Source organism: Artemia franciscana, chromosome 7 (assembly GCF_032884065.1).
Source record: "Artemia franciscana chromosome 7, ASM3288406v1, whole genome shotgun sequence".
Lineage (NCBI taxonomy): Eukaryota > Metazoa > Arthropoda > Branchiopoda > Anostraca > Artemiidae > Artemia > Artemia franciscana.
Window position 1 is genome coordinate 8,764,526 of NC_088869.1, and position 26,984 is coordinate 8,791,509.

Sequence of the window (26,984 nt, forward strand, 5' to 3'; positions counted from 1 at the left end):
CTAAAGTAGGGATCTATGATACGCTGAACCTGGTGATGTGTTTTTCATTAAAATTCTATTAATTCTAGGGGGGTTTCCCCCTTTTTTCAAAAATCACGCAAATTTTCTCAGACTCGTAGCTTTGGATGGGCAAGACGAAACTTGACGAAACTTGTATATTTGGAATCATCGTAATAAGTAAATTAATATATTGATACATATGATTAATATATTAAAAATATTGGTAGTTTTTTTTGTACTACCAAAAGTATTGCATTCAATAAACTTCACAGTTTCATGAAATGTAGTTAAACAAATATAAAATGTTTTTCCACTAAAGTAAGGAAAAAGTTTAAAACTTGAAATAAATATAAACTACCCTGTATATAAGGGGACTGTCCCCTTCTCAGCACTTTGTTCATTAAACAAACGTCTTTTAGTTTCTCAATATTTTTTCTAGTTGCATATTTTCTAAAAAATTCGAAAAAATCTAACTTCGCAGTAAAGAGTAGGGAGCTAAGGAGCAGATAGCCCCCTTCATACAAAGAATATTCTGTTCAAACAGGCTCCAAATCTGTTTTTCTTTTCTTTCAGTTGAAAAACTCTTTTTTATTTAATTTCTGATTGTTTTCCAAATCATACGCAGGCCCAACCAAGACATAATTTGAGGTACCGGTCCCTTAAATCCCTGGTTAATTACTTTTAAAATCTGTAAATTAATAACTGTAAGTTGATTAGTACCGTCCTACTTTCAAATTTACAGTGTCAATATTGGATAAAATTTCAATAAGCTTGCAAAATTGGCGATGAATAGTAATTTTGGTGAAATGTCCTTGTTAATATTACTACTAAAGAATTTGGGTTGGATGAAAAGGAGTATTGTTGTTTGTATGGATGGAAATTCTGTGAGACTTTTGATGTTCTAAATAACTGAAGCTCTACAATAGGATTTTCTTATTGATAAATACATTACATACATTCGTTTAAATACATTAAAGTACTTCATGTAAACAGAAAAATATTACCATATAAAATTGCTGAAAACTAAGTTACTAGCAGTATTTGACATCCCAAAGAATTTTCCTGGCGGGACTGATGATGACCTGCCTTGCCTTTTCCACCTAAATGCCTTTAGGTATGGGAATATAGCATTTTAGGCGTATAGAAAAATATTTTAATTAATTCCTAATCCATCCTACCTCTTTCAACCTATATCTGAAGCCTCAGGAAGAGTAAGCAGTTTGTCTATTCAAATATACTTTTGGAGAAATCTACCCTACCCCAACCTAAACAATGACTCATCCCCTTCATTATAGCTGATACGCAATAGCAGATCACCAAACGTAGCCTAATTTCATTACAAATAAAGCGAATCAACTTGGTTGAATTCAGTACTGCCATCGTTTGACAATACTTCTTTCGAAACTGGGAACCCTAAAATATAGTTATTTATACTATTAAATCAATTAACTTCTCAGAATTTTAATTGATTGCAAATTCGTCCTCTTCGGGGTAAAGTCGTAGTTTGGAATCCTAAACCACCTAAATTGTCTGTCACCCAATCACCACTTCAATTTTGGCGTCTGCCCCCCTCGAAACATTTTCTACAGCGCCCTTACCCTTGGATACGCATAGTGTCTCTTGATTTAGTTTCATGTCCCCCTCAATATGTTGTAAAATATTTAATTTATTATATTTAGCCGTTTCATAATGCACATTGTCTTCTGATTCGGTTCAACATTCCCCTCACTATGCCCTAGAACTTTGAATAAAATTTCTTTAACCGTTTCTGATATTTTATATTTGCTCCCTTTTGACCTCTTGGATGCTAATAGTTTTTTTTGAATTAATTAAACATACCCCAGAAGTCCCTAGAAATTTCGACTAAATGCCCTTAGCTGTTCCTGTAGCATTGAAGATATGTCTTTTTGACCACCTGGAAGAACAAATTGTCTAGATTTAGCTTTACATCTCCCTCAACTTTTTCTGAAATTGTTACTTGATCCATTTTAGAAACATTGCATATAAGCCCATTCGATAACCCAAATGAACAGAAAATCCTTTGCTTTAATTCAACATACCCTGGTAATTTCCACTTAATACCCTAAGCTGTTTCCGTAATTGTGCAGATACGTCGTTCTGAAAATATGGATACACATAATGTCTATTGGTTTAGATTAAGATAACCCTTAGCATGCACTGAATGTTGGATTTTTGCCCTGGATTTGAATGCTGAATTTTTGTTCAGGGGGGGAGGGTAATATTTACTTTTTGGGAGGGGAATTTACACAAAATGCATCAAAAATTCGTTTATATACATTTTTGTTGCGTTTTTATGAGCCGGAAAACATTGGGTGGGGGGGTCAGCCCCCCAAATGTTGTGGGCGCAGGTGCACTGTGTTATCTAGATGTCGAGTGTCTTTTTATATAGTTTTAATTACACCTTAATATACCCTTAAAGATTTAACACACCCTCAAAGTTTTCAACACGCCGGCATTTCCAATAACAAACCCATAGGTAACATATAGGCAACTTGCATAGCTTACAGCGCTTGCCTTAAGGGCTATGGGAGGTCATATCCTACCAGGTGGCCTATTTAATGCTCATTTTGAACAAAACGATCGTCTCAAAAAAATGTCTCTGGCCTGCTACCCTTCAATCACTTTTCGCCCTCGAAAAGGGCAGTAGCTTATAACTTTCAATTTGCTAGAAATTTCAGTACATTGAAGGCATATCGTTTTTTGTTTTGCCAATAATAATAAATTTGGAAAAGTGATAAAATTCTGTTTAAATTAATCAATTATACTTCTATTACGACATAGAAATGTTTATTTTGAATTAGGTTTTCCATGACCTTAAATCGTATTTATTTAGCAACAAATTTGCCTAGAATTTTGATGCCTTGTTGGCAGATCCTTTTAGCTTGCAGTTGATTGACAGTTAGATTAAGTCTTGAGTTAATCTGAGTTGCAATCAAAAATATTAGTCATTTGACCTCAAACCGCACAATGTTTTAAATATTTGTATCTAATGCTGATAAAGCTTCTAATCTAACTATGAAATAAATTAAAATGCCCAAGTCCTACTTTTTAACAGTGCTGACACCTTGGAAACTAGAGCGGTACCAAATTAATTCATATTTTATTGGGGCTCAAGTCAAGCATATTAGTAGCAGATTAAGAAGTGTGAACTTAAAAAAAATCTTCGCATATAGAGATTAGTGTGTTGTAAGTGATGACAAAGGATATAGAAGAAATATGAATCCTGCTATATACAAATAATGGGTAATCAGAGCATGTTAAAGGTATGTTAGGTATGATGGAAAGTATATCAAAGGTAGACATTCATTCGAACTCCTTCAATTTCGGTTGATTGAAAAGTAGGGGGGCTTATATCCCCTCCCTAAGGATAAAAAAGGTACGAGTTATAATAATTTGTAACAAATTTACGTTTTACTCCCAACAAGTTTTGATCAAACTTCCACTCCCTCCCCAGAGTATTCTTCAAAACACCCCTCCCTCCCTTGCCTTGCACAATTTATGTGGCGGCCAAACTTGATTACAATTCTCGGTTAAAGTATACATACTTTATACATACATATTTTTTATTTTTTTTATACCGGTTAAAGTATATACTGGTAAAGTATAAGGGAAATTGACAACAATTTCCCGGTTAAAAGTATATATATATATATATATATATATATATATATATATATATATATATATATATATATATATATATATATATATATATATATATATATATATATATATATATAATTTTTTCATTTTTTAAAAAAATAGCCTCATGGTAAAGATGAATTCTATAATTGTTTAGTTCATTCAGGTTTTTTGCAAAGTGTTAATATTTGTGATTTGGTAAAATTTATCACATTTAGTTTACCTATTGTTGCTAAAAAGAGGAATATATTAACAGGATAAGTTTGTTTTGGTGTTACTTGGTTGTTCTACATTTGCTGGTTTCTTTTTTTCATAGGCATGTATTTTGGGGGTGATACCTGACACGGGGATGCCATGGATATTCTGTGGTGGGCACAACACTTGACTGGGTAGAGAATTTAAAGTGCCGAAACCCTATAGGCAAGTGTATTCTCCTGATGAGCCCTTGTGTTGGGTTGTTGCCTCTGAATTATTTGTCTTTATTGCTTTTATTGTTTGGTAAATGACGACTTATACTTATTGACGACATGACTGCCTGTCCATGGATTATTCTTTATGGTTGATTGTGTATGGCTATGCTGTTTGACCTATGTGGTTGTATGGATGAGTAGGGTTAAGGCCTCATTCAAGTGCTGGTCTATATTAACCACTAATTTAGGAAAACAGTTTTTCCCTTTCTCCTTCTATCTCCTTTCTTTCTTTTTTTGTGTTTGTGCTGTTACATTGACGATTTCTCTTTTCATTATATATATATATATATATATATATATATATATATATATATATATATATATATATATATATATATATATATATATATATATATATATATATATATATATATATATATATATATATATATATATATATATATATATATATATATATATATATGACAACAATTTCCCGGTTAAAAGTACATATATATATATATATATATATATATATATATATATATATATATATATATATATATATATATATATATATATATATATATATATATATATATATATATATTGAAGGGTTGGAAGCTCTTTGTCACTGCCTCTCTGTGTTAGCGCAGGAAAAATGATGAAAAGCTTTTCATTGTGAGGAAAATTTCCCGATGCTAGGATAGATTTTAAGTTACTAAATAGTTAACCTCAAAAAACTTTTAAAGATAGATGTGAGGTATCAAATTATTATATTAAAGTGAAACTGAAATTTGTTTTCTTTGATATTCATTCAATTTAATTTTGGTGTTGAGTAATACGTGATGATTTGCCTTGATTGAGCTGTTCAGGAGTTTCATTGATAAAAATGAAAAATTGAAAAATTACCCCCCCTGGATTTGGAAAAAAATAATTCTGCCCCACCCTCCTAAGGCTTTGTGAGTTCACGCCTCTAAATGTGTTCGGTCAAAAATTTTAAAGCCTAACAAATTGGGATTTGACTTAAAACATGGGTTTGGAATTTTTACTGGACTTGCAATGGGATTAGAAAATAGGGGCTTGACCCAGAAAAAATAATCCTTAATCAAACTTAGTGTTTGAACTGTGAACGCCTTTGGATGTTCATGACGATATTTGTGAGAAATAGAAAGGCATCACCCTGTTTGAGTTAACAATATGTTCGTTGGCATCGAACATATATGCCCCTCCATATATTCACAGGGGCAATTTGTTATTTGCTCATTTTTTTCAATGAAATGCCAAAAAAGGTGTAAGAAAACGCACAAAGAAGAAACCAAAACATAGGGTGTGAAAATGCTCTTTCCCCTTTCAAATTGATGTCAATGCCACCACAAAATATTTCAAGTAAAAAATTTTGCCTTGTAAAGTAGTTTCCTTTTATGCTTTCATAAGACCAAGATTTTCCCACCTATAAACTGCCTTATCAGACACATCAGCCTCAATGACAATACAAATAAATAAAATTATACAGCTGCCTAACAAAAATGGTTTTTTTCTTAGTATTTGCAAGAAGTTTTGACTTCACTTTTGAACTGTAGACCCTTCAACGTTTATTTCTATATGCTGTATTTTTATTCATTTTTTTAATTTATCAGCCGTTGCAACTCGGCTGTGATAATTGAATGTGCAAAATATGCCATTTTGGTCAAGACTGAGTTATGTATGTGTTGTGAGTAAATTCAGCACTAAGAATCGAATGGTGCAGAATTTTCTTACATAGTACCGTTACGAAGACAAAAAAGAGACTTACGCCAGTTCTGACAGTAGTAGATTATCTTATGTAGCTATTAAATATAAAAAAAAAGTTTTTTCAACCGAAAGTAAGGAGCAATATCAAAACTGAATTTTTTTTATATAAAATATAAACAAAAGCTTTATTATTCTAACCAAACGGCCCTTGTGTTTCAGAAGTCGTTCTTAAAGTATACTGACGCGAAGTCAAATTTTTGCGTAAAAAGTGAGGTCTTGAGGAGGGAGCGACCTTTTTCATATATGTAATCATTTCTGTTCGTTTTAAGTTTTGATATTGCTCCTTACTTTCAGATGACAAAAATTTTTTTCTATCTATTTAATTTCTGATCGTTTTTAAGTAATTTCGAGAAATCCGGCTCCCCCTCCATGGAACTTTCTCCCATCAAAATCTCCCCCATGGGAATTTTTTTCCACATAAGATACCCCCATCACCCTCGCAAATTCCCCCTGACAATTTCATTATAGCCGAAAATTCCACCTGGAAAGTTTCTTGCGAAAGATTCCAGGTGAAAAATTTTCATTAACTCACTTTGATTGCAAAAATACTTTAATTTCTAATTGTTTTAAAAATCACGCCGAAAATCCCTTCCTATATGAAAATTTTTTCCGGCAAATTGCCCCTCCCCTGCCCCATAATAGAAATTTGTTCCAGCAGAAAGTTCCCTCTAGAAAATTTATCTAGTGCGAAACTACCATATGGAGAATTTCGCCCGTGGAAAATCCCTCTCCCCTACTGAAAGATACTCTAGATACTTCCAACCGGGTAGAAGTTTTCTCTAGACAATTCCTAGACACCTCCACATGTAAAATTAATTCGGCAATGAGAAATTAAAACAAATAAATAATTTCGTATAGGATTTCTGCCGCATTCCTCGAGTGTATAACTCCACCTGGAGAGTTCACCCCCCCATAAAATTTCTCTTCTCACGAAAAAACTTCCTATGGAAAATCCTCGTGGTGGAAATCTCCCCCCCCCAAGAAAGTATTGGTATACTTCCCAACAACAGTGCTATACGATAACAATGGGCGATCTTCATGACTTAAAGACCTTTCCCCAGGGGCTGTGGGGGTTATGTTATCCCCAAAGGCATATGTGGGCTTTTCAGCTATGCTGGACAAAATGGGTGTCTCAAAATTTTGATCGGTTGAATTTGAGGGAAAATGGGGTGGAAGGGGGCTTTTTGCCCTCCATTATGTTTGGTCACTTAAAAAAGACACTTTCAATAGAACTTTCAATTTACGTTAGAATGAGTCATTTCTCGATATTCTAGGACTATTGGTTAGATATGATCCCCCCTGAGAAAATAACAGACAAATAAATACGCATTTCTGATGTTTCTCTCGGAAAAAAAATACAAAATTCCACATTTTTGCAGAAGGGAGTTTGAAATTTCTATATAGGGTTCTGATATCAATAGGGTTAATATCAGTAGTTGATATTAATAGGGTTAATGAATGATATATGTGAAATGTTATATGTGAACTGATATAATCAGTTCACATATAGCATTCATTCAGTGAACATCTTAAACCGGATTTACTCTCACAAAGTTTTGATAAAACAAGAATGCATTCGAGGTAAATACTCCTACTTTGCGTCGGACCATTCATTTAGTGTTCAGCAAGGTTAATTTGCTGTCGAAATTTCAAACAGTTCGTGGTAACGAACTGTAGTAAGGAGCGACCCGGCTCAATAGTACCCAAAACTCTAAAAAATGGAATTTTTATGCCAATAGTTACATCAAAAGAATTGCATTTTAATGCTGATTTAAAATATATAAGTTTCATCAAGATTAGTCTTACCCGTCAAAAGTTACGAGCCTGAGAAGATTTGCCTCATTTTAGAAAATAGGGGGAAATACCCCCTAAAAGTCATACGTTTTGGTTTTGGACTCAGTCCAAAAACATCCCTATGAACTAATCCTTACGGATGATTTTAACCTCAACCTGATGGATCAAAATTCTGCTTCAACTATTGATCTTTTGTCAATGATGCTCTCTTCGGGAACTCTACCTCCAGTTTGTATACCAACCCGAGTTACAGGAACACAAGCGTCTCTTATCGATAATATTTTTTCGTAGATGTTTTAGATAATCTGGTGCTGGTTAGTGATATTTCTGATCATTTCCCCACTATTTACCGATATAAGAGTGCTGATCAAGTGCAGCGTATAGCATCACCATCTAATCTCCCATTTTTCCTTTATGGTGATACTGAGCTAAGTCTACTTAATTCTCGTCTGGCTGATGTACCATGGGGTAGTTTGGTTTCTGATTCAGATTTTAACCACTCTTTTGATTCCTTTTATGATTTAGTTAAAGAAGGAATCCTGGAAATTTGCAATCGGGGTCCAGCACCCCATACTTCGAAAAGGATAGCACCACTGAATCCATGGATGACTCCAGGTCTCCATAAAAGCTGGAAAAGGAAAAATTATTTGTGAAAGCTTTACAAGGCTTCACCATCTTTGGCTCATCACGAACGATTCAAGGCCTATAGGGATATATTTAATTATCTGTGTCGGAAGACAAAGTCTCAGTATTATCATAGGAAATTTTCTGAATGTGGGAAGGATGTAAGGAAGACATGGTATTTAATTAATTCAGTTCTTAGACCTATTCAGTTCAGTTCTTTATTCAGTTCTCTGCCTTCAGTTCCATCAATGCTGAAAATCGATAGTAAAACCGTCCAAGGAGATGTAGATGTTCAGCTAGAGCTTACCTCTTATTTTGCTAATATAGGAAAGGTAACTGCTTCCTCTGCAAGTTCTGCAACTTCTCGTTGCAATTTCAGAGCCTTTCTTGGACCCTCATGTTTGAAGTCGATGGTCTTTAATTCTGTTTCTGAATTTGAAGTAGCTCGTATCGTGCATGCTCTTAAAGGATCATCCTCTTCAGGACCAGACAAAATTCCTACAAGGGTTATCTGTGCCATTCTGCCTGCTATTCTGTCACCACTGACTAAGCTCGTCAATCTGTCTTTCGAGAAAGGTATTTTTCCTGGATCTCTCAAGCGAGCTAAGGTTATAGTACTCTATAAAGGGGGTTCTCGGAGTGATCCTGCTAAATATATGCCAATTTATGTCCTATCTGTTTTCAGCAAAATTTTTGAGAAGGCTATGCTATCCAGGCTTCTTAGTTTTCTGGATGCAAAGGATTTTTTGCATGATTTCCAGTTTGGATTCCGAGCGAGTCACTCTACGGAGCATGCTTGCGCAGCTTAATCGAATTTAATTCATTCGGCAATAGATTCTGGTCATATCCCGGCAGCTTTATTTTTGGATGTTCGTAAAGCTTTTGATTCCTTGACTCATTGGATTCTTCTTTGGAAACTATCTCATATTGGTATAAGATCAAACGCTTATTCTTGGTTTGATTGATATCTTTCTGGTAGGCTTATTTCAATTGATCCACTTTTCCGGAGCCCTTCTGACGTATATTATGGCGTCCCGCAGGGATCTGTTCTTGGTCCCATTTTATTTTTGATTTATGTTAATGATCTGATTTCGGCTGTAAAAAAACACCAGGCCTCTGGCATGTTGCAAGCTGTGTCAGCCTGATGCTCAGTCGTGTTCCAATACTTCTTCTAATGAAGATTTTCTTGTTGCTTTTGCTGATGATACCACTCTTGGAACCCTTGGGAAGACGGAATGTGATATCAAGTCTAACCTTGTGGCATTATTTGAGAGAGTTATGTCATGGTTTAATGCCAATTACTTGGTCTTGAATGTTGGTAAATCACATTTTCTTATTTTTTCTCGAATTGGTGTAGCTTTCCCTCAGCTTACACACCTTGAGGTGTCACAAGGCTCGTGTAGACCAGAGAATCGGGTGGTCCGGTTTCTTGGTATCCTGCTTGATGAGAACCTTTCATTTAGAAACCATGTAGCCATGATTAGGGTTAAGGTCTCACGGAGTTTGGGTATCATTCGAAAACTTATTTCGGTCTACGCTGCGGTCACTTTACGTCATGTATAATAATGCACGGCGTCTGGTTATGGACACCAACCGTTCTTCACCAACACAGCTCTTAAGTCTACGGTCTATTTACATTATTTCTTGTGCTTCTTTTGTCTTTGATCAACTTCATGGCATTCTTCCAAAATCTCTTCGGAAAAATCCTATGTTTATTTCTGATTCAGCTCCATATAGCCTTCGTTCTTCAAATAATATCCACATTCCGCCTACCCCTACTATTCGACCAGATTTCAATCTCCACATTGCTTGTCAACAGGTCTGGAATTCACTACCTTCTTCAGTGCAGAAATGCCACTCGTTTGGGACTTTTAAAAGGATTCATAAGGATCATTTAATAAAGAATCAAATAGATTAATTTTTTTTCCTCTGAGGAGTTGATGGCCCCTGTGTTTTGTTAGTGGTGTGTGGTTTTCCTCTCTGCACTTTGCTCCCAGGCCTCAGTTATGTTCTCTTTGTTTTTTTTTTCTCCTTCTAGTTGTTGCTTATATTATATCCCCCATAAATATATTGCCTGTAAACTGCTATATGTGATTGCCTATATTGAATTTATTGCTTGTATAATAATTTTTTTTCTTATCCCCCTTGTATCCCTGGCCATGGAGGCTTTAGAGGGGAATTATGTGTATTGTAATTTGATTTTGAATTTTATTTTGTTTTGTCTTCTATTTAATATTAATAAATTTCTCTCTCTCTCTCTCTCTCTCTCTCTCAAAATATGTTGAATTTGATGGTGTGATTTTCATTAGGATTTCTTGACTTTTAAGGAGTTTTCTCCCCTTTTTCAAAAATCGAGAAAATTTACTCAGACTCCTAGCTTTTGATGTGTTATGCTAAACTTAATGAATATTATATATTTGAAATCAACATATCACGCCAAATCTTTTGGCATATCTGTTTATATCAGAATTCTGTTTTTCAGAGTTTTGGTTACTATTGAGCCATGTCGCTCCTTACTTACAGTTTGTTACCACGAACTGTTTGATACTGATATTTGTCTTCTTCTTTCTCAAGAAAATAAGCCAAAAATGGATCAAATTTGAAATCGCGTAGAATGCTTTTGACAAAAGGGGATAGGAATTATCTATAGGAAAAAGAAGACATGCGTCATACAATGGAATAATTTTTAAGACGCTCGCAATATATAAATTTAATTTATACCACTGAAAAGAACATCAAAATTTAGCTTAGATTATGTTCCCTTTTGTCTCCATTAGTCTCATCCTTCTGAGCGACCACAGCTAAATAACTTTTTGCTGTTTTTTGGCTCTCCTGAAAAGTTACAAAAATGGGATGTGTCGCACTTTTGATTATCACAGCCGAACACTTTGGCAACAATTATATATTTAGTCATGCTAAAAGCTTTACCACAATATTTTCTTTGATGTTTTTAGTTTTTAAATCTCTAAAAAAAATTTGGGAGGAAGGGTAAAAATATTTCTTTTTATAGCAAAATCCTCTTATATAATTCAACAGGCTAGCCGATGTTGTGAAATTTATTCGAATTGCAGAAACCTCAGTAGCTTCAGAGCAATTACCAGAATGAATTTACTAAGTTTTTCAGTACTTAAAGTTAGTCTTTACTGAGGATTCTGTTTATCTTAAGCATGAATATTAAAATAAATTAGACATTGTCACTGTTTTAATCTAATAATTCGAGCCAATTGACATTTGAACAGAGGAAAACACGATTTAATAATTTGTTTATAAATTTTCCAAATTAATTTTTTAGGATGTCCTGCTTTTCAGAAAGGAAAACCTAAGGTGGAAATTAAATCATAATCTGACTCACAAGCTTAAACAGCAAATACTAATGAAGCATCAATGTCAATATTGGGATTATCAAATATGTATTCACCCCAAGATTAAAGCATAGACCTGTGTTGGACGTCGTTGTAAACCCCCAAGTAAGCGGCTTAAATGCCACGAGCTGGTCATACTAATTACAAGTTAAAATATTCTCACAATGAGCTAGTCTAAAAGCTTTTACAATTAGCACAAGTTTGATAATCATCTGAGGTAAAGGTCTTAACGGGGTTTCTGCTAATCTCTAGTGACCAGTAGTTGCAAATTTGACTTCATAGTGGTAGTTTAGGCGATCGAATGGGTATAAACTGGAAAAACTATCGTAGACGCCCAGGGGATGAATCTTCAGTGGTAAGTGGGAGTATATCTTGGGTGAGGGATGAGGGGGATTTGACTCAGAGCCTCTCATCATTTATATTTGAAAGGAACAGCCTTTGTTTCATTTCCATTTTTGGACCCATCCTTCACTTGGAAGGCAAAATTCTGGATACACTTCCAAAATCATGGAAAAATTACTGCTATGATCGTAAAGATTATGCGGAAGAAAAGAGGAGGACTGCCTACTCGTCTGTAAATTGGTGTGATAGCTCTTTTATTTCAAGGCTGAAATTCTATTAATTACTGTGTCTAATGTCTCGTTTTATGCATTAAGAAGATGGCTTCTCCAAATGTTGGAGAGATCTGGGAACTTACCGAATTCCGGTTCAGCTCCGCCATGTCCGTTATTTCCTGTTACTCTTCCTTTTCTTACAATTGTCAGATCGGGCTCGCAAAACTTTACTTCGTAATGTGTATGATCAGATATTAGTATTATATGAAGAAATTTAAACAGTCGCTAATTTTTTAGCAGAAATTAAGTCATTAAATTAAATTAAGTCATTAAGTCATTAAGTCATTCTTTGTGATAAAATTGCAATTATTGTGATGGGTAAGAAACATGGATTCTCATCAGACAAGTCTTACCCTTTTCCGAGCGTAATCCAAACTAATAAAAATGATTTCTGATGTCGGTTAGGTTCTACATAAAACGCTTTAAGCGGTCGTTACTAACTCGAGCTTACTACGACGTGAAAAAATTTGAAAAAAAACCTAAACTTTTATGTATCATTTTGTTTTTAACACTCATTAGAGCATAAGAAAAAACAATGGTGTGAATTCAAGTAAATCCTGGGTGGGCAATAGTTATTTTGTAGAATATAGGGGGTGGTGAAGTTTTGTTGCTTTTAAAATTTTTAATGAAAATACAGAAAAAACAGGATTTTTTTGAATCCAGGGAGGGGGGAATGCTGCCTTATACAACTTAAAAACCAGAGCATAAATATCAAATTTATTACTTCAAGAAGGGGATGTTTTCCTTTTGAAAAATATTCTGTATGAATAACTAATTCGTCGTTATGAGCATTCCAACAAAGCCGTCTGCGGCATAAAAGTAAGACGCTTTTTATTTTACTATAAATTTTAATTTACCTTTGTTGTAGGGACTTGCACGGAAAGGACTCTTGGGGTTTGATCCCCATGAAACCTAAATTCTCTGGGCCCTTCCTATTCAAATAATTAAACGACTGTTTTTGCTATTGTTATTGCACCCTACCCACGAAAATCATTTGCACGTGCTTGCCTTGAGGTAATACTTCCTTATTTAGTTCGTTTTTTAAATGGCCTGAAATGCCATTTATCATTTAAAGCCATGATCGATTAGTCAATTGATTTAATAATGCAGATATTATCAAATAATTATCTAATTAGAATAGGCAGCTTAACAGAACTGCCCAAAAAAAATGTGCAAAATAGGTTTTGTGTATTTTTATTTTTTATTTTTAGCTTTTCATTATTCAAGTTTCTATGGAATAATTTATCATAGAAACTTTGAAGGGGGCCTATTCGATTGGAAATTGCAGGTTCTAGTACCCCTTTTCAGAGTCAAAAGTGATTTGAAGGCAACCAGTGTCTGTCCACTCCATGCCCTTTTTTTTATTACTCTCCCTCAAAGACATCCAATCAAAATTTTTAGAAAATCATTTTGTTAAGCGTTAGGGAAAGGGCCAGTTGCTTTGCTCCGACCCCCAGAGCCCCTGCCGGGCAAGGGCTGTAAGTTAAGCAGTTTGCCTTTTGTTTTACGAGACAATATGCTGTTATATATATTTCTGTATAGGATTTCTTATAGGGAATAAGCAAGGCCGTTCCCAGGAAGGCTGCTGTGTTTGACTCCCCCCTTCCCGAAATTTGTGTTGTCTGGTAAATAAGTAACAAATTTGCTTATAAAAAATTATTACTCCCCTTTTTAAATGATTTTTACCCCCCTCTCCCCTAAAAAATACAACCCCACTAGAACATAAATCATGGATACAGTCTGGGACATTTTTATAGGAAATTAAATTATCCAATGACACATATATGGGATTTTCTATGGGAAAAGGTTGTGGGTTTGTTTGATCTAAGGTCTCCAAAAGGTTGAAGGGTATTAAGGTGAAGCTGTCAGGGAATGTTAGACTAAATTAAAATCAAGGACAGATCTAGAGCAAAATCTTGGAGGAGGAGGGGCAATGTGACAAGGGTGGTAATAATTGGCAAATTTGACAAGTTTATTTTTAAAAAAAAGCTAGGGAGAAAAACAAACAAGTTTGCCAAAAATTTGGGGGATGCACCCCCTCTGGATCCGTACCTGATTAAAATACGGTATGCGAATGTATCTTGTCAAAAGGGCGTTTACCTCAGGAGCAGCTTAGGGTATTAATGTAAAATTTTCTGGAATGTTAAGAGGGATGTTGAACAAGAACAAAACACACGATGTGTATGCGTGTTGTCAAAAGGGTGTATCAGTTAAAACTAGCAGGGTATGGCGAGGGAGATGTTCAACTAACCAACTGAGTCCATAACACTCCTAAATCTACTGCTACTACTATTACTGCTACTATTGAGGCTAATGGTATCAAGGTGAAAATTTTGGGATACAAGGAGAGGAATGCTAAACTAAATGAAAACACATTTTGCAGGCATATTGTCAAAAGGCCCTATCAACAATATCTCACGAACATCTTAGAGTATTAGGTTGAAACTTCCAGGATATGTTGAGGTGGACAATCAATTAATTAGAAGCCTTTATATACATACTACTACTATTGATACTACTTTACTACTACTACTACTAGCAATTATAATTGCTAGGGAGAGGGAGATGTATATTTATACCATGGGAGCATAAATATAGGTGCCACCCCTCGACATTTCTTAAGAACTCGCCTAAAAATCTCTTCCCAAACCTAACCGGGCTAGGGGAATAACAAAAAGCGGCCTTAGACAACATAGCTCACCCTTTATTAACCAAAGCGTCACACTGACAACTCACTTGGACTTTTCTGAACTCTGCTCTCCAACTATTTTCGACTTTTTTTTTAGCTATCTATAAAACAAAAATACAGACAAAAAGTTCCTTCTGTCGCGGGTCAGTATCAAAGGAATGCCCATCTAAAACCTAATTTGACGGCGTCCAGGAAGCTAATTTGATGACTCATTCATAAATTGCTATATGTCAATAAATGTCAATAATGTCAAATGCTATACGTCAAGGTGTTCTCTTGGTCATATTTATACTTGAAGAATTAATACGCTTAAAGGGCAATTGAAAAGTAGTTTATACAGATGTAACAAGGACATTTATCTGGTTATTAGGGCAAGGAGCCAAACACTAAGGGTTTTAAGGTTAAGATTTCAGAATGTAGAGGGAGATGTTGAACTCAATCGGAACATACCTTGCGGATGGATGTCAAAAGGTGTATAACCAATTTCAGGAACAGCTTAGGGCATTAAGTCCAAGCTTCTGCACTTTACTGGAAATATTTCAGGAACTGCTTAGAATATAAAGTTAAAAATTTTGGTCGCATGATATTAAAAAAAAGTAAATAAATGAAATACTGTATAACCAAGATTATTGAACAAAATAAACAAGTTAATGTGCATTGACATTGATACATATACCGATACTTATTCCTTAATATCTTAGTAATTTTAGATTTATTAAAGTTATAAAATTGAAAATATTTAAATGTATTTTGTTTTCAGTAAAGTGTGGATTATACTATGGTCTTCAGAATAAACGGTCTTCCTATAAAAATCCATTTTCTATGTTGGAGAAAACTTTCTAGCAATTTTTAATAGCATACGACCTTTTGAAAATTTGGACATACTTAGTATTGTTTAATTTTGTTTTACACCTCCTCATGATTTCATAAAAATAAAACTTAACGCCACTCCAAGAATCCCTCAACATACTCAGTATACCCCTCAGCATGCTCTGAAAGTTTCAACCTAATACTGTAAGCCGTTCTTAATATACTGCTGACAAAGCCATTTGACAGCCTGTATACATACAATGTGTTCCAATTTAATTTAAAATCTCCCCAACATTTTCTGTCTTCTTAATATCCTTTGTCTTAATAGTATTATTGTTAGAAGTAGCAGGGGTAGTATACAAATAGAACATTTTGACTGGTTCAATATCCCTCATAACATGTACTGAAAGTTTCAACTTGATAACCCTAAGCTCTTCATGGAGCATAGCTGTTATGGCCTTTTAATAAACCGTATTAACTTAGTGTGTATTAATTTAGTTCACTATCCTTTTCAACATTCTCAGAAAGTTTCCCTGTAATGCCCTTAGCTTCAGTAGTACTAGTATTAGTCATCGAAGTAATAGTAGTAGTCGTAGTAGTAGCAGCAGCTGCACTAGTGTTAATAGTTGTATTAGTATGCACATTTTGCATTTTTCCTAGTTCAAAATCCCATTTAACATGTTCTGAAAGTTGCAACATCCCCCTTTAAGTCTATATAGATCCCCTTTTAAGTCCATGTAGGCTGCTAATATGGCTTTATAAGATTAGTTATTATTTGTTTCGTATTATTTGTTTGTCCAGTTGATAGTTTGATCACCTTCTTAACTGAAGATTAAATATAAAAAAAAACTAATTTTTTTAGCTGACAGTAAGGAGTGACATTAAAACTTAAAACGAACAGAAATTACTCCGTATATGAAATGGGTTGTCCCCTCCGCAATCCCTCGCTCTTTACGCTAAAGCTTTTAATTGTTTTAAAAAGTAGAATTGTGGCAAAGAGTCAAACTTGAGTCACAGTAAAATCAGTCTTTTTGCCAAATTCTAGCTGAAATCAATCTTTTTTTTTACTGTTTTAGGAAATGATAAAAGAAAAAGCTCTAACAAAATAGATTCAGCTTCAAGTTGAAATACTCAAGTCAAAGGACACAAATACTGACTAGCAGTTTCCTCTGCAACCTGTACTGTCCCTCCCATCTCCTCAACTTTCTTGTATCAAGCATTTCGTGGTAACGAACTGTAGTAAGGAGCGACCCGGCTCAATAGTAACCAAAACTCTAAAAAACGGAATTTTGATATCAATAGCTGCTTAAAAAGAATCGCATTTTAATGCTGATTTTAAAACGAAAATCAGTGGTAAAAAAAAGAGAGAGAGCAAAAAAAAAACAAAAAAAAACAGAACACTACCAAGGTGGTGCTCCGGCGGAGTGAAATGAGATAAAAAGTAAGACATAAAAGACACGAAAGAGTGACCGTTACAGGCGTCTAACTGAGCTATCCTGTAGTTAAGAAACGAGGTTGGAAATTACACGTGCTTTTAGTGATACTATTAGTGCTATTAGTGATAACAGTTCTGCATGTTGGAAGACAGTATTGCCACGTTTATAAACAATCAGTTTACAGATGTTTATTGCACGATATCCATTGAGTGATCATGCTATTAAACTAATATATGATCACAAGGAAAATATTTATAAGTTATTTTTATTTCGTCTGCAGTATTCAAGTGCTATGAATGAGTTTGTTTTTAGCAAGCAAAATTCATGAAGCTCAATTGCGCTGTCTGAGAAAAAAAAACTGTTCTATACAACATTATCCAGAGAAAATCTGAAGTACAAAAAAAAGATGAAAATGAAGTTGATTGTTTGAATTGGTTTTCTTTTTTGAATATTCAGTTGCCAGTACCAGTCGAAAAAATACAGTGGAAAACTAAGTTGGGATATAGCCTCAGCTGATGAAAATTATACCAGTTAGTTACGAATAATGACTCAAAAAGCAAGTTTTTTTTAAGTTGACCACCCTTCTATTGTCATCAGCTTATATCAAAGTCACTGCTCATTCCTTGATGTCATTGACTATAAAATGAAAAACAAAGTCAAAATTAGAAGTTTACTTAAAGTTTTGAGCGTAAGCATTTGAATTTAGCTCTAAAATATACTAGCCAGAGGTACTTTTTACCGTCGGGCTGGATTTGCTTTCCGAGTCAAGCTGATTCTTGTCTCCTCCTCGCAAATAACGTTCTGACAGATTTCCTGTAGTTTTGATAATGGAAATAAACAATAGAAAGCTATGTTGGTCTTATTTTCCAGATCGTGAAAAAAGACATCTAGACGAAGCCTTAATTCTCATTCTTAGTATATTTATATTAATTAATTAATATAATTAATCAAGTGTTGGATTAATAATTAATTAATTAATTAATTATATTAATTAGTATATTTATATCTGTTTCTTTTTTTACAGACCTGGATGGTCGTGCTCGTCAGCATTGCGGTGTTTGGCCTTATATTTTACGTCTCAGTAGTTTACCCTCACTGCCATGATTCATATGAGACTGAATATTCTTATTACACAAGTTCAACTACAGTTATTAATTTTTTGTCTAATAGTTCTGAAGTGCCTATAAAAAGTTTTGAAAAACAAATGAATCCTTTCAACGAAGAAAAAAGACATTTGCAGTCTACACAAGAAAATGAGATCTTTGAACAGGAGAAAAAGAGCTTTTTCATCGAAGAGGGCACAGAAAGTAGTCTATATTCAGTGCACATAACGACGGTAAATGCAAAAAGGAAAAAACGAAGTAAGTTCCTTTTTATCTCGAACTATACTTCCCAACTAACTCGCTCATGGGTTTTTACGAAAAAATAATTACGACGGTAATTTTGCTTACAAAATGACGAACAACATGTATAAGCATTTACTCTGACCAGGGCCATATCCAGAATTTTTCTGGGGGGGTGTGTGTGTAAAACTCATCAAAATATGTTTATATTTTTCATGTTTTTTACGAGTCAGACAAAAATTTCGGGGGGGGAGGGAGGTTAAGCCCCCTAACATCCCTCCCCCCTGGAAAGGGCCTTGACTCTGACAATATTCAAATTTTATTTTATTCCAAGTTTATTGTATCTTTTTAGCAGAGCAGGGGTTAACCCCCTCCCCCCCCCTCCGCGTCTGAAATGCAAGCGATAAATTCCTGCTGGTGGTGAATAGCCTGATAATTATTCTCTATGTTGCAGGTGACAACCGAAGAGCATGGGACCTTGTAGCAGTGGAAACTGGTGCTTGTGTCGAAAAAAAATCACCAGTACCATCTAGCGCTTTTCTTTTCTTGACAATTTTTGACAGAGTAACAATAAGGCAAATGAGTACAATTGGCAAAGTTATTTCAGCAACAAGTGTTGGATTTCAGTTTCTTCTTCTTATTATGTTTATGAAAAAAAAAATAATTACACCTTTTGAAAAGTGTTAAGAAACGCTAAACGCTAGGTGACTTTGGTGTTTTTTCGACACTAGCTCCACTTATCGCTCTTATAGGTTACCTGTACTCTTTGGTGCAAGTTTTCAAATGGTTATGCAGCCAGTGCATTTTTGCACCTGATTGATTAAAGTACTGTGGGCATGGTTGCTAGCCTGTGTATCAAACATTTCGTGGATACCAATAGATACATCAAAAGAATTGGATTTTTATGCTGATTTTAAATATATAAGTTTTATCGAGTTTAGTCCTACTCATTAAAAATAACGAGCCTGAGAATATGTGCCTCATTTTCAAAATAAGGGGGAAATACCCCCTAAGATTCATAGAATCTTATATCACACCATCAGATTCAGCGTATCAGAGAACCCTACTGTTCCTATCTGCAAGAATGTGGAATTTTGTATTTTTTTTTGTTGCCAGAAGAAAGATCATGGATGCGCGTTTATTTATCTTTTTTTGTCTTTATTTTCCCCGTGATGATCGTATAGACCCAGTGGTCCTAGAGTGTTGCAAGAGGGCTCATTCGAATGGCAACTAATAGTTCTTGTGCCCTTTTTTAAGTAGCCAAAAAATTGGTTGGTAGCTGCAAGTTATAAACTTTTCCTATCGCTTATATGTAGTATTGGTTATTGGGAAGTAAACGGACGTGTCCAGGGGGATTTTTCTGGTGGGAAGGGGTTGGGGGGGGGGGTTACGTGGGAGTATCTTTCTATGGAGGAATTTTTCAGGGGGGGAGAAATTATCCCTGAAGGGGGCACCGGATTTCAAATTAAACCATTTATTCAAATTAAACGGCCTTTGTGATTCCGGGGGTCATTCTTAAAGAACTGGAACAAATTTCAAACTTTAGTAAGACAAAAGGTATTGACGAGGGGACGAACCCCCTCATGTACGCAATAAAATCTGTTCGTTTTAAGTTTTAATGTTGCTCCTTACTTTCATTGGAAAAAACTTGTTTTTTTTTATTTAATCAAATAGTTCGTGGTAACTAACTGTAGTAAGGAGTGATCCGGCTCAATAGTAACCGAAACTCCAAAAAAAGAATTTTTATAACAATAGTTACATAAAAAAATAGAATTTTAATGCTGATTTTAAATATATAAGTTTCATCAAGTTTAGACTTACCCATCAAAAGTTACGAGCCTGATAAAATTTGCCTTATTTTAAAAAAATAGGAGAAAACACCCCTTAAAAGTCATATAATCTTAACAAAAATCACACCATCAGATTCAGCGTATTAGAGAACCCAATAGTAGAAGTTTAAAGATCCTATCTACAAAAATGTGGAATTTTGTATTTTTGCCACAAGACAAATCACGGTCGGCCCAATAGTGCATTATTGTACTTACTGTATTAAAACAGTTATTTAAACTCAGAGTTATTTAAGGTCAATCTCCGAGGTTTGAAGCCAATGCTATTTTCCTATAGCAGTGAAATGCGTATTAACAACAGACACGAGCAGATTCTTTAATGAAAAAATTCCTGTAGCTTCATTGAAAGCTTTAACATGAATAGGCCGAACAAATTTGCATTTTTTTTCTTTAGAGCTTCATAAAAATTAATTATTGGGGACACCTCTAATTTTTAAAAGTAGTAATAAGATTAATTTTAGAAGACGTAGAGAATTGTAAAGTAGCCTCTCGATTTGCCACGAAATTTCAAAATTTTTGGCCGTGAATTTTTTTTTTGTTATCATCAGTTTCCTTTAAAATTTGTCATTTAAGATATTCTTCCTATACTATTTAAAAGGGTTGTACTAATCATACAGCCTTGATTTTTGTGTCGTTTTGTAGATCTTATACCGATAAATAATCCCAAAGATTCTCAAGTTTGTAGTTATGTGGAATGATTTTTAGCAATAATTCTTAGTATTCAAAATTTCCTCCTTTCTCATTGGCTTGACCACTCCTTGAGGGGTTTGCCAGAATATCATTAAGAATGTTGACATCTCCTTAGCATTGCGACCAGATTTAAAAGGAAGTTGAAAACATGTATAATTGGCAACAACACCTTGAGGCAATATCATATTTAACACTTCATACGAATTGGCATTTTTTAGGTTACAAAGCTGTTACAAAGCAGATAACATTATTGGCCTTCAAAAGTAAAGAAACACCGATTGTAGGCCTATAAAATGTATGAACATTATTTTTAAAAAGAACATTATTCTTAAAAACACATCATTTTAAATATTATTGGCCTTTAAAAGTAAAGAAACACCGATTGTAGACCTATAAAATGTATGAACCTTATTTTTAAAAAGAAAATTTATCTTAAAAACACATTATTTTAATCATTATTGGCCTTTAAAAGTAAAGAAACACCGATTGTACGCCTATAAAATGTATGAACGTTATTTTTAAAAAGAACAATAACCTTAAAAACACATTATTTTAAACATTATTGGCCTTTAAAAGTAAAGAAACACTGATTTTAGGCCTATAAAATGTATGAACATTATTTTAAAAAAGAATATTATTCTTAAAAAGAATATTATTCTTAAAAACACATTATTTTAAACATTATTGGCCTTTAAAAGTAAAGAAACATCGATTGTAGCCCTATAAAATGTATGAATATCATTTTTAAAAAGAACGTTATTCTTTAAAACACATTATTTTAAACATTAGTGGCTCTTAAAATTAAGAAACGCCGATTGTAGGCCTATAAAATATACGAACATTATTTTTTTTAATCTAAAGTTGTAGGATATTCGTCCATTTTAGTTCCACGGGATCTCATTTCATTCCTAATAGTGCCGTATCTTGGAATATTTTGGTTTTTCCCCATCATCTCATACAGTTGACGATTTATAGGCTCGTTCATAAATGATTGATTACCCCGGTTTGGAACCGGGGTAATCATATACTTTGCTTTACGGAGTAATGCATATACTACTAAATTAATGTCATTTAAAGTAATATATTCGTGAAGGTACATAATAAACATTGGGCACCCTTGCCCTGGGGTATACAAGTAATATAAATACAAGTAAGGGAGGAAGGAAATCCCTAAGGGTATTTAATAAATTTTTGAAACTACTTATATTTATATACTATTCGTCAGAAACAAGAGCTAAGAGCTCATATCGCACTTGTGACGAGGTCAAGAGGAGCCAAGAGCTCATATGATATGACCTGTAGTAACATTCTAAGAATCAATAGATTGCTTTAAAAGGAAAATCAGAGGCTTAATGCCGGTCGGGATTTAAAATAAGAGCTCTGATTCAAGAGGTCCTTCTAAATATCAAAATTCATTAAGATCCGATCACCCACTCGTAAGTTAAAAATACCTCAATTTTTCTAATTTTTCCTTTCCCTTTAACCCCCCAGATGGTCGAATCGGGGAAAACAACTGTAACGAGTCAAAGAGTGCAGCTCCCTGACATACCTAACAATTTTCATCGTCCTAGCACGTCCAGAAGCACTAAACTCACCAAAGCGCTGAACCAAACCACCTAACTCCCCCAAAGAAAGCGGATCCAGTCCGGTTACGTCAATTACGTATCTACTGTGTTTATAAGCGTTTTCCAAGTTTTACGGTTTCCCCCTCCAAACCCCCCCTCCAATGTCAACAGATCTGGTCGGGATTTGAAAGAAGAGCTCTGAGACATGAGTTTCTCCTAATTATCAAATTTTTTTAAGATCCGGTCACCCATTCTTGAGTTAAAAACACCTCAATTTTTCTAATTTTCCCAAATTAACAACTTCCAGCTCCCCCAAAGAGAACGGATCCGTACCAATAATGTCAATCTCATATCTATAGCTTGTGCTTATTCTTCCCATCAAGTTTCATCTCGATCTCTCCACTCTAAGCGTTTTCCAAGATTTCCGGTTTCCAAGGTTTCTGTTTTTCCCTCCAACCCTCTATGTCCTTGGATCCAATTCTAATTGAAAATGGATTATCTGAGACATAAGATTCTTCTGCATATTAAGTTTCATTAAGATCCGATCACCCATTCGTAAGATACCTCGATTTTCACGTTTTCCAAGAATTCCAGTTTCCCCCTCCAGCTCCCTTCAATGTCATCGGATCTGGTCGGGATTTAAAATGAGAGTTTTAAAGCACAAGATCCTTCTAGATATCAAATTTCATTAAGATCTGAACACCCGTTCGCAAGTTACAAATACCTCATTTTTTCTAATTTTACCGAATTACCCCCCCCTCCCCCAACTCCACCAAAGAGAGCGGATCCGATCCGGTTATGTCAGTCACCTATCTTGGACTTGTGCGTATTCTTTCCACCAAGTTTCATCCTGATCTCTCCGCTTTAAGCGTTTTCCAATATTTCCTGCCCCCCCCCCCAATGACACTGGATCTGGTAGGGATTTAAAATGAGAGATCTGGGTTTCGAGATCCTTCTAAATATGAAATTTCATTAAGGTACGATCACTCTTTCATAAGTTAAAATACTTAATTTTGTCTAATTTTTTAGAATCACCCCCCCTCCCAACTCCCCCAAAGAGAGCAGATCCGTTCCGGCTATGTCAATCCCGTTTCTAGGACTTGTACTTATTTTTACCACCAAGTTTCATCCCGACCCCTATACTCGAAGCGTTTTCCAAGATTTTAGGTCTCCTCCAAACTTCCTCTTCACCGGATCCGGTCGAGATTTAAAATAAGAACTCCGAGACATGATATCCTTCCAAATATCAAATTTCAATAAGATCCAATCTCTCTTTCGTAAGTTGAAAACACCTTATTTTTTTAATTTTTCAGAATTATCCCTCCTCCTCCCAACTCCCCTGAAGAGAGCAGATCCGTTCCAGTTACGTCAATCTCATATCTAGGACTTAAGATTATTTTTACCACCAAGTTTCATTCCGATCCCCCCACTCTAAGCGTTTTCTATGATTTCTGGTTTCCCCCTTCAACTCCCCCCAATGTCACCAGATCCGGTCGGAATTTAAAATAAGAGCTATGAGACACGATATCCTTCCAAACATCAAATTTCATTGATATCTGATGACTTTTTCCTAAGTTAAAAATAGCTCATTTTTTCTAATTTTTCAGAGTTAACCCTCCCCCCCCAACTCCCCCAAAGATAGCGATTGCTTATCTGCGATATTTGCTTATTCTACCCACCAAGTTTCATCCCGATCTCTTGACTCTAATCATTTTCCAAGATTTTCGGTTTCCCCATCCACCTCCGCCTACTCTCACTGGATCTAGTTGGGATTTGTAATAAGAGTTCTGAAGCACAAGATCCTTCTAAATATCAAGTTTTATAAGATCTAATTACCCGTCCATAAATTACAAATACCTCATTTTTAATTTTTCCGAATTAATCCCCCCAACTCTCCCAAAGAGTGCGGATCCGGTCCAGTTATGTCAGTCACGTATCTTGGATGTGTGCTTATTCTTGCCACCAAATTTCATTCTGACCTCTCCACTCTGAGCGTTTTCCAAGATTTCTGATCCCCCCCCCAAAAAAACTCTCCCCAATGAAACTGGATTCAGCCAGATCTAAAATGAAAGATCTGAGTTGCAAGATCCTTCTAAATATGAGATTTCATTAAAATTCGATCACTCTTTCGTAACTTAAAAACACCTCATTTTTTCGAATTAACCGTCACTCCACTCCCCCCCCCCCCACGGACGGTCGAATCGGATAAATGACTATTTCTAATTTAATCTTGTCTGGTACTGATTTTTCTCATTTTTCAGAATTAACCCTCCCCCCAACTTCTCCAAAGAGAGCGGACCCGTTCCGAATATGTCAATCACGTATCTAGGTTTTGGGCTCATTTTTACCACCAAGTTTCATCCCGGTCTTTTTTTTCGAATTAACCTTCTCCCCACTCCCCCCAGATGATCGAATTGGGGATACGACTATTTCTAATTTAATCTAGTCTGGTTCCTGATACGCCTGCCAAATCTCATCGTTCTAGCTTATCTGGAAGTGCCTAAACTAGTAAAACAGGGAAAGACAGACAGACAGACCGACAGAATTTATGATCACTATATGTCACTTCGAAAATACAAAGTGCCACAAAAACTTGTTAATACCACAGAAATTTACGAAACTTTTTCTAAGACCTTTTAAGCCCTGAAAGCAAGAGATAAATTATGTTCTAACTCGGCATCTTCAAGTATCGCCCCGATTTACGAACAATTAGCTACAACTGAAGCCCAGCTGGAGAAAATAAAAAGTCATCTGCTGGAAAATATAACCAATCAAACAGTTCGTGGTAACGAACTGTAGTAAGAAGCGACCCGGCTCAATAGCAACCAAAACTCTATAAAATGGAATTTTGATACCAATAGTTACATCAAAAGAATCGCATTTTATTGCTGATTTTAAATATATAAGTTTTATCAAGACCAGTGATACTCATCGAAAGTTACGAGCCTGTGAAAATTTGCCTCATTTTAGAAAATAGGGGAAAACACCCCCTAAAAGTCATAGAATCTTAATGTAGAACCTTATTGTTCCCGTTACCTTATTGTAGAAGTTTAAAGCTCCTATCTACAAATATGTGGAATTTCGCATTTTTTTTGGCCAGAAGACATCACGGATGCATGTTTATTTGTTTGTTTTTTTGTTTTTTTTTCCAGGGGTGATCTTATCGACTGAATGGTCATAGACTGTCGCAAAAAGGCTCATTCCAACGGAAATTAAAAGTTCTAGTGCCCTTTTTAAGTGAACAAAAAAATTGGAGGGCACCTAGGCCCCCTCCCACGCTCATTTTTCCCATAAGTCTCCGGATCAAAATTCTGAGATAGCCATTTTATTTACCATAGTCGAAAAACCTAATGACTATGTCTTTAGGGACGACTCACTCCCCCGCAGTCACCGTGGGAGGGGCTGCAAGTCACAAACTTTGACCTGTGTTTACATATAGTAATGGTTACTGGGAAGTGTACAGACGTTTTCAGGGAGATTTTTTTGGGTTTAGGGGGAGAGTTGAGGGGGGGGGTTACTTGGGAGGATATTTCCATGGAGAAACTTCTCATGGGGGAAGATAATTTCAATGAAGGTGACGCAGGATTTTCTAGCATTATTTGAAAAAACAACGAAAAAATAAATATGAAAATTTTTTTTCTACTGAAAGAAAGGAGCAGCATTAAAACTTAAAACGAACAAAAATTATTACGCATATGAGGGGTTTACCTTCTCGTTATACCTCACTATTTACGCTTCAAGTATTTTTAGTAATTTCAACTATTTATTCTACGGCCTTTGTGATTCAGAGGTCATTCTTAAGGAATTGGGACAAAATCTAAGCTTTAGTGTAAAGAGCGAGGTATCGACGAGGGTTTAACCCCCTAATATACGCAATAAAAACATACTAATATAGAAGTTCGTTACGTAAGTTAATTCGTAAGTTACGTATATTTTTTACCAATGAAGACGTTTGTAAAAAAATAAAAGTTCTAGTTGCTTTTTTAAGCAATCAAAAACTTGGAGGGCAACTAGGCCTCCTCCCTCGCTCCTTTTTCTCAAAATCTTCCGATTAATTGCAATTAATTAATATGTACATTTTGTTTTAATTATTTATGTGCGGAGAGCCAAGATCAAAACATGCATTAATTCAAAAACGTCCAGAAATTAAATAAAAAAAACAAGTTTTTTTAAATGAAAGTAAGGAGCAACAACAAAACTTAAAACGAACAGAAATTACTCCGTATATGAAAGGAACGTTTCCTCCTCAACGCCCCGCTCTTTACGCTGAAGTTTCTTACTGTTTTAAAATAGAGTTAAGAGAAGAGTCAAACTTTAGCGTAAAGAGCGGGGCGTTGAGGGGG

General features: G+C 35.0%; 2 protein-coding genes across 3 annotated transcripts in view; one reads left to right on the forward strand and one right to left on the reverse strand.

Moving 5' to 3' along the window:
- The window catches only part of LOC136028810 (uncharacterized), an 83,981-nt gene that overhangs the window by 38,936 nt on the left and 18,061 nt on the right, over nucleotides 1-26,984 (reverse strand). The gene's annotated exons all lie outside the window — the stretch shown is intronic.
- The window catches only part of LOC136028809 (uncharacterized), a 30,948-nt gene continuing 7,115 nt past the window's right edge, over nucleotides 3,152-26,984 (forward strand). The window contains exons 1-2 of one of the 2 annotated variants that reach the window (XM_065706717.1): nucleotides 3,152-3,284; nucleotides 18,221-18,557. In XM_065706717.1, coding sequence (XP_065562789.1) covers nucleotides 3,261-3,284; nucleotides 18,221-18,557 — 361 coding nt within the window. In that variant the 5' untranslated portion in view covers nucleotides 3,152-3,260. Of the gene's footprint in view, nucleotides 3,285-11,904; nucleotides 12,003-18,220; nucleotides 18,558-26,984 lie in introns of those variants that run through there. The other variant, XM_065706715.1, reaches the window with a different exon arrangement.